The following is an 8,296-nucleotide window of genomic DNA, read 5'->3' as shown; positions in this document are numbered from 1 at the left end:
GCATGCTCCATCTCCTTGGCTGAGCGAGTGATGATGGATGCCAGCTCTTGGAGCTTGTAGGAAGTTCCAGAGTGCCTCTCAAAGACCAGAAGCACGTCCACGCCAGCCACGGCCTCTGCAGGCTGAAGGCTGGCCAGGTGGATGTTGGTCCGTTTGATGTCCAGCTTGTTGCTGAGGAACCTCTGCAGGTTACGCCAGTGGTCGCTCACCAGCTCCTCAGGGGTGAGCTGATGGAAGCCTATCCACATGGCCTGCTGCAGGGCCTCCTGCCCCACGTGCCAGACATGGACGTGAACCCCAGCAGTGGTGCTGAAGGTCCCGTCACTGACTGTGACATTGAATGAATAGCGGCCATGAGGCAGCCCCTGGGTGGCAATAATCTTGCCATCGGGTGCACCCACTGAGAAGCGCCTGCCCAGGGTCTCCTCTCCCGCCAGGCTGTAGGTCAGCGTGTCCTGAGGGTCTCGGTCTGTGGCATGGATCTTACCCACCATGCCACCCGGGAACTCCTCCTCCCCAACAGTGATGAAGATCTCCAGTGGGAGGGCAGAGGGTGGGTAGTGGCTCTGTTCCGTGACGTGGACTTGGACAGATGTGGAAGACGACAGGGGAGGGACGCCGCTGTCTGTCGCCTGTAGGCAAAACAAACACTGCTGTCACCCACAGGACTGCACCACTCTTTGGCTACCTGAGGCTGGGCCTCCTTGTGGAGCCACATCTGGCTGCCCCACACCCACCCTGAGTCCAGGCTCAGTGCCTTGCTGCATTTGGAGGGAAAAAAATCTAACTCCAAAAGCAATGGTCTATAAATATAGATTTTCTGAAGGTTTTATAAAGAATTCAGGAGGGTGTTACATCCCATGCTGTACATTAAACAGCTCTTTTTCCTCATCCAACACCTCTCAGAGTTTCTTCTGAGTCTCTCTGAGACTCTTCGTATCTCTCCAGACATACACCTGGGCCTCCTTCTCAAGTGAGTCATCAGATGTCTCTGGGCGATTCCAGCGCGCAGCCATTCAGACACCTGCTCCGCCTGAGAATAGCCCCTTAGGGATTCCCCTCGACCACACCACTGGAGAGGGAGTGGGGATTTGCTCATCCAGCCAGTCCACAAACACTTATTAAATACCTTCTATGGGCCAGGCCCTCTGCTGTGACAGGAGAAAAGAGACCAGAAATACATTCTACCAAATATACAACAGAAGGTCAGCCTTGGGTGAAGTGCTGTGAAAGGGATGAACAGAAACCTCATTTCCATCAGGGGAAGGAAGGGAGTCTCTGAGGAGTGACATCTGAGCTGAGTCCTGAGGGATGAGAAAAGGTAAAGAGAAGAGGTGACAGGAACAGGGAAGAGTGAGGGTAAGGTCCTATGGTGGGAAAGGGGTGGTGTGCCCAGTGAAGTAGAAGGGGCCACCAGTGCCGGAATGAGAGTAGGGAAGGGCCAGGGAAGCGGGGCTGGGGCACAGGTGGACTTCATGTCAGAGTGGTACAAAGCCAGGGAAGGTTAGAAGTCAGGGGGACATGACCTCATTCAAGTAGCGAGAAGAATGTGAGTCAGAAATGCATTTCCTTTCCTGTTTCCCCACACATCCCTGCAACTTCCTCTGGCTTAGGGAAGACAAAACTTGCCTTCCTGTCCTGAGTGACATTATTACCTCCTCAGCTGTTAACGAAAGTCTGCATGGGTCTCTTGGTAATGTCTTTTTTACATGCGTCCCAACACTTTGAGTGCACAAGAAAGTTATGTGTAACACTGAAGAGAGACTGATAGCAACAGCAACCATTAATACTACCACTAACTAGGACGTATAGCTCACATGAACTACAACAATCGTTAACACTGCCACTAACTAGGGTGTATAACTAACACGAACTGGGTACAAACCAGGTGCCAATCACTGTTAAATACTTTCAATGAGTTACCATAGTTTACCTTCCTTATGAGATAGATACCCTCAAGTCTTCCATTTTACAAAAGGCACAAGTGAAGCTCCCAGAGGTCAAGTCTGCCCTAGGTCATGCAGCAGGTAAGGCCTGAGTAGAATCAGAATCCCTCCGTCCATAGCCTGTGTTTTTCTTTGCTGGCCTATGGTGCCCCCCAGTGAATGGAAGTGGAAATACAGACAGATGCAAGAGAGTGACCATGGGAGCAGCAACTAAGCACCTGTCTGGCTGGGCCCTGCCCGGGTCTGAGAAGACAGAAGTCAGGGAACCGTTCTCTCTCATCTCCCCTTAGCACTCACATTCATGCTCTTGGCTTTGAAGACCATCTTCATTAGCCCACACCTGTCCTCTCAGTTGCCAACTTCCATTTGTGAACTGCTCAGTGGACCCCTCACAGAGATGGGTCCCAGAGAACTGGGAGGCCCCATAAACCTGTCCCGCCTCAAACCTTGAGTCTTTGTGGTCTCACAAACAGCACTACTGTCCAGGCTTCTGTGAGCCAGCAATTTGGGAGTCAACCTGATCCTTCTCTTTTCTTTCTATCCCCACATCCAGTTCATCACCAGCTGGATCTTCTCTATCCCCTTCTAGCATCTTCTCCATCACCTGGAGCTCTCAGCACCACTAGCTCCAGCTTGCGTGAATTCTCATTGGTCTTCCTCACCCACTCTCTGTACAGAGCTTCAAAAATGAGCCTCCTTAGACACAAGAAGGGTCCCTTTCCTACTTGAAATCCTTCAACCACTTTCCATTACCCTTAGATGAAAATCTGAAAGTATTAACAAGGCTTACAATTAGGTTAGATGCCTATATGTCCTGATTTGCCAAGAACAGTTCCTTTTTTTTTTTTAATCCCCCCCTTTTTTTTAATCCCCAGCTCCAAGAACATGGAACAGTCTTGATATTTACATGTTGTGAGTCAATTATCACCAGTTAATTATTTTAGTGCTAGGGACTGAATGTGTCCCTCAAGTTTCAAATGTTGAAATCTAATCCACAATGTAATGGTTTTCAGGGGAGGGACTTTGGGGGTGTGATCAGATCATGAGGGTGGGGCCCTGGTGAGTGTTAATAGAATTAGTTAGTGCCCTTATGAGAAGAGGACAGATTGCTAGTTCACTCTCTTGCTATTGTGCAGACGTACAACAAAAAGTCAGCAGTCTGCAATACAGAAGATAATCCTCACCAGAGCCAGAGCCTGCTTGTGCTGGCACCTGATCTCAACTTCTACCCTTGAGAACTGTGAGAAATAAATTTCTATTCTTTAAGCCACTCAATCTGTAGTATTCTATCATGGCCACCCGAATGGACTAAGACAGTGATCATAGTACTGCTAGCCAGTTTGGACCTCAGATAACATGTTCACCCACCCACAAGACCACCATGATCTGCCTAGCCCATCTTTTCACCTTCATTCCCACCATTGCTCTGACCACCTCAGTCACATCTTGGATCAGTTCAAGCTCTTCCCTATGGCAAGACCTCACTCATCTTGTTCTTCCTGCCTGGGACACGCTCCTGCCCACTTTTCACATGGTTGCCAGCCCAGATCTCCACTCAAACATGACCTCATGGGGCTGCCTTCCTCTGAATGTCCTCTGTGCTTTATGAGTTCCTCATTACTTTATTTCTTTATCATAGTTTGTGCAAATGTTATTTCTTTCTTTATCTTTGTTTATTATTTATTATTTATGTCCATAATTAGGATGGAAATCCCCTGGGGACAGGAAACAGTCATTCCCTTCCTCTCCTCTGCTGTATTCCTAGCAGTTGTTAGCATAGGGCCTGGCATATCGTAGGCGCTCAAAAAATACTTGTTGAGAGACGGAATGACTGACTGAATGAATCAATCATCACTCCCACACCGTAAGTTCATGGAATAGTAGGGTCCACTGCACTCAAGACTTAGGAAAGGGATTTGGGGGGAATCAACTAAGGGAGAAATGTTTGATCACTAACCTGGCCACAGTTCTTGGGCAACTGCCACACAACCCATAACTATTATCACCATAATCCCCTCCACCTGTGCATAGGGCCCCCCTACACACACACCAATTCCGTGAGATAGGTCTTCTTGTTAGCACCTGAGGTTCAGAGAGTTGTTCTGGCCAAACTCTAGGAGTTAGAGCCAGAGGAGGGTGTTCTGTTTGGGACTTGATGCAAGCCATCTCTGCAACCTGTAATAGCATTGCTTTAAGCCAATCACTTAACCTCAGTTTCCTCAACCAGAAGGTGGGGTAGAGTGGTAGAAGCCCTGGTAGTGCCTTTGCCAGCATATTTACTGTCGCCATATTCACCATCAGAGGCCCAGCACAGCACTCACCTCAATCTGCAGCTGATACCATTCCTGGACCCTCCTGCTTAGGCTCTTGGCAGTCACCAGCCATCCATCTGGGGTCACTCGGAAGGCAGAGCCATTGTTCCCCTTGGTGATTCGGAAAGAGTAGGGGGCACCATTCTCTGGGGAGTCTGGGTCACTCAGGATCAGCTGCAGGACTTTGTTGCCAATGGGGGAGTACTCCTGAGACCAAAAGTAAAGAAGACCAAACAGCAAAATGAGCCCCAATCCTTGTCTTTGCACCTTTCTTTCTCATCTAGGATAAGTCCTTAACAACCTGACTGCTCTCAGGCCATGCCTGGACTTTGAGCTGATACGCATTCACCTGTTCTACCTTTGAGGTAGTTATTGACATTTTATTCTAGATCAGGAGCTCCCTGAGGCCAGCGTTAGAACTTAGAAACAAAGACAACTGGGGCTGGAAGGGTCCTTAGAAAGCAAGGTCAAGCCCTTGATTCTACGGAGAGGTGGCTTGCCCAAGGTCACACAGCTGAATGAATCATGTATATTAATTACTTAGCACCTGGGATGCATGTGATTTGCAGGGCCAAGTGAACACCTACAAATGGGTTCTTAGAGACAACGAAGCATGTATGATGGGCAAGTCCAAAGAAATTCAACAAAGAAAGATTGATTCCCTGACTATCATTCCAACCTTTGTTTTGTAACATGGGAATTCAGTATGCTATAACACAATAGTGGTTAACCATCTTTTTAGCATCTCAATGTTATCTACACACCAGATCTAATGGGCAGAAACTGATGATGGCCTATCCAGTAGTCAATCTCTCTTACTTTCTTACAAAATCCTGCTCTTGTTCAAGCATGAGGTGACATCTTATCTTTGAAAAGATGTGCTCCTCCAAGAGGAAATGAACTATGATTGGTCTAAGTCAATTATAATAATCTGAATCCCTGTGTCAGTTTTTGGTTGACCTAGTAAACCAGTTGATGATCGGAGAAGTCTATCAAGTGGGGTTTCTGAAAGGTCATTGTCTTTGATAAAAACAGATCCTTCGAAAGAAATCTTCTTCAATTAGCCTTTGAAGATGGTTAGGCTAACGTGTGACATTGGAGCTTCAGCAACCATTTCAGTCATGAGGGAGAAGATGAGGAAATTTCAAAGAAGTTAACCCAAAGCCATAGTATTGCTTTCCTACTGACATAACCCATTCTGGAATGGAATTGTCCATCAGACGTCTTATAATGCGAAAGAGTAAGTCCTGATAATTTAACATACTTTTAGGCAAAGAATATGTTATTTATAGCCCAAGTATCTGGATTCATTCCCATAATACATAAAACAGATAAAAGTGGAACAACCCTGGGTGATGCATAACAGGACTCAGAACTCTGCCCTCTTTTTCATTCTCTTCCCTCCTTCACCTGTTATAACCCTGACATTTCCTCATAGAATCCCAAGGCCCTCTCCAAATTCTACTTGCAAATTATCAGTATGGTGAAAACAGCTTGGGATCTGGAAAACCTCCTGGGTTTAAATACCAAGGTTGCCACATTCTAACTCTGCACCTCCATATTTTAGATCTATAAAATGAGTACTACCTACTTTATATGGCTGTTGTGAGCCTCCAGCAAGATGGATATGGAAGTGCCTAACACAGCCTGAGTACCTTAAATTCCATAATCCTTTCAGCAGGTGTTGGCTTTAGACATATCAGTGGCAAGGTCAGAGCCACCATCTGAGTGAACTGATACCACTGAAGAACACCTTCTGGTAGGAGAGAAATGAAGGGAAGAAGGCTAAGTTTACCTGGACGGTGGTACTGTAGTTGAGCTGGAAGAATCTCGGTGGGTTATCATTGACATCAACCACCTGGACAGTGATGTCTGTGTCCTCGTGCCGTGGAGGCTGCCCACTGTCTGTGGCTCGGAGCCTCAGGGAATAGCTTGAGGTCTGTTGTAAGATGCCCAGTGGAGGTTAGCAGTGAGGACCCTTGCTTCTACGCACAGTTCATTATTAATGTTTTCGGAAAAACAAGATGAAGACAATTCCCTGTGACTGCCTCTGCTACCCACCCATAGCACGTTAGGGCTCAGGTTCTGGACTCAGACAGACATAGGAGTGATTTCTTCCTCAACAATTTACTAGCTATGAGACCTTGGAAAAGAGACTCTTTAGGATTATTCTGGGGGTTGACTGGCACATACATCATTTAGGGTGTCTGGCACAGAGCAGGGGCTCAATAAATGGCAGCTGTCCCTCTAATGATCTAATGATCCTGGTCATTGTGAGAATGACCATCTGAGCTCCTCTAGGGAAGGTTATGGGTCACTCAGTCCCTCTCCTTCTTCTGTCCTCACAGTCAACAGGGATGCTATAGAGAAAACAAACGGTACACACTCTGAAGGACAGGAGATGTGATCATGATACATACTCTAAACCTGTGGTGGGATCATGTCTCTGCTCTAATGAGCTCAGGCTGGGCCCTCCCTCATGACTCACCTGTTCCCAGTCCAGGGCCTTGGCCACCTGCAGCTCCCCCTTCTTGGGGTGGATGGTGAAGTGCCCAAGCTGGTTCCCTCCTACCAGGCTATAGGTAATGGCACTATTTTGGGGTCCATCTTCATCAGTTGCTGACACCTGCAGTGGGGAGGGTGATTGTGATAGAGAGGAATATTGGTTGGCACCTGGGAATGGAGGAGAGGACAGATACATGCCTGCCCTGATGACTGGTTGGCAGTTTCTGGAGCACAGCAGTCCCTGGCAAGGGAATATCCTCATTTACATCCTAGTGTGGACTAAAGCATTCATTCATTCACTCATGCTGACAGAGTTCTAGGGTCTGTCCTAGGAGGTGAGGGATGTGCCAAAATAAATCTGTCTACAGAAAGTTTAATGTCTAATTTTACAAATAACTATAATTGGGGTCAAAGGATGAGCAGGCTTATAAGAGCACAGAGAACACAGTGATCCGTCACACTGGGGAGATCAGTAAAGGGTTCATGAAACCTTGAAGGACGAGGAGGTTGGGGCAAGAGTTCCAGGCAGAGGAAACAGTGTGACCCTAGAGGAGTGGAGGCGCGGGAGATGTCTGGGGAAAGGGACATCTTCCTGTGTGGGTGGAGCACGGGGTGCACCTCCAGGAGTGGGAGGGGAGGAGACTGGGAGGCAGAATGAGAGGGGCTGCAGAGCAGCGTGAGTATGGTGCATAGAATGTGGTTCCACTCCACTCAGGAGGGAGAAATCACATATTTAAGTGCAAAGAGGTATTATTTGATGTTCTCCCAGTCCCTGTCCTCCACCACCCCACTGTCATGCCTAGTCACTCACTGTGCCCAGGCCTTCCCAGCCGTTGGAGTCAGGCAGTCCTCTGGGGTCTTTTCTCCTTCCTCTCCTATCACAGCTCACCCAGCCCAGACCAACCTCCAATCTTGTCACACAGCTCTGAGACAATCTCTCATGAGAGACTGTTTGGCTGAGTAAGTATAAGTCACAGCCAAGTCCACAGTGCATTAATTTAATAAGCTAACCCACGACTGGGGATGAGGATGTGTGTGTGTGAGATACGAAACCACCGCAGGGCCCATGCCCTACAATGAGCAAAGTCGCAGATCCTTACTGTGAGGATGACGTCCCCCAGGATGGCATTCTCCAAGACCCTTGTGCTGTACAGACCCTGGAGGAATCTTGGCCGGTGTTCATTGACATCAGTGATGTTGACCACTATGGTGGTCGTGTCACTGAGGGAGGAAGAGCTCTTCCGATTGCACTCGATGGACAGGAAGTACTTGGGGCTTGTCTCAAAGTCCAGGCTCTGGTTGACGTACAAGACCCCTGAAGAAATAAGAAGTGACTGGAGCACTGAGGCAGCTGCAACCCCAGAAGCAGGGGACTGGGGGATCTGAGCCCAGCCCAGGAGCAGCAGCTCCACCGGGCCAGGAGAGGTGAGTCTCCCCCATCACCTCACCCTTTATCTCCCTATTTGTTGTTCCCTCTCCTACCCCTTCATTGCCTCTCATTTTCTTTCTTTCTTTGTTTCTTTTCTTTTCTTT

At 48.0% G+C, this 8,296-nt stretch overlaps 1 protein-coding gene across 1 annotated transcript in view; it reads right to left on the bottom strand.

Annotated features, from left to right (window-relative positions):
- Nucleotides 1-8,296, bottom strand: part of FAT2 (FAT atypical cadherin 2) — a 64,323-nt gene that overhangs the window by 15,159 nt on the left and 40,868 nt on the right. Inside the window, exons 14-18 of the mRNA XM_023515043.1 lie at nt 7,864-8,078; nt 6,747-6,884; nt 6,054-6,197; nt 4,268-4,465; nt 1-632 (exon numbers count right to left, since the gene is read on the bottom strand). Of these exons, the coding sequence (XP_023370811.1) occupies nt 1-632; nt 4,268-4,465; nt 6,054-6,197; nt 6,747-6,884; nt 7,864-8,078 (1,327 nt within the window). The remainder of the gene's footprint in view (nt 633-4,267; nt 4,466-6,053; nt 6,198-6,746; nt 6,885-7,863; nt 8,079-8,296) is intronic.

Source organism: Otolemur garnettii, unplaced genomic scaffold (assembly GCF_000181295.1).
Source record: "Otolemur garnettii isolate 467f Iridium unplaced genomic scaffold, OtoGar3 scaffold00003, whole genome shotgun sequence".
Lineage (NCBI taxonomy): Eukaryota > Metazoa > Chordata > Mammalia > Primates > Galagidae > Otolemur > Otolemur garnettii.
The sequence above is the reverse complement of the archived record's forward strand: the minus strand, read 5'-3'. Positions and strand labels throughout refer to the sequence as shown.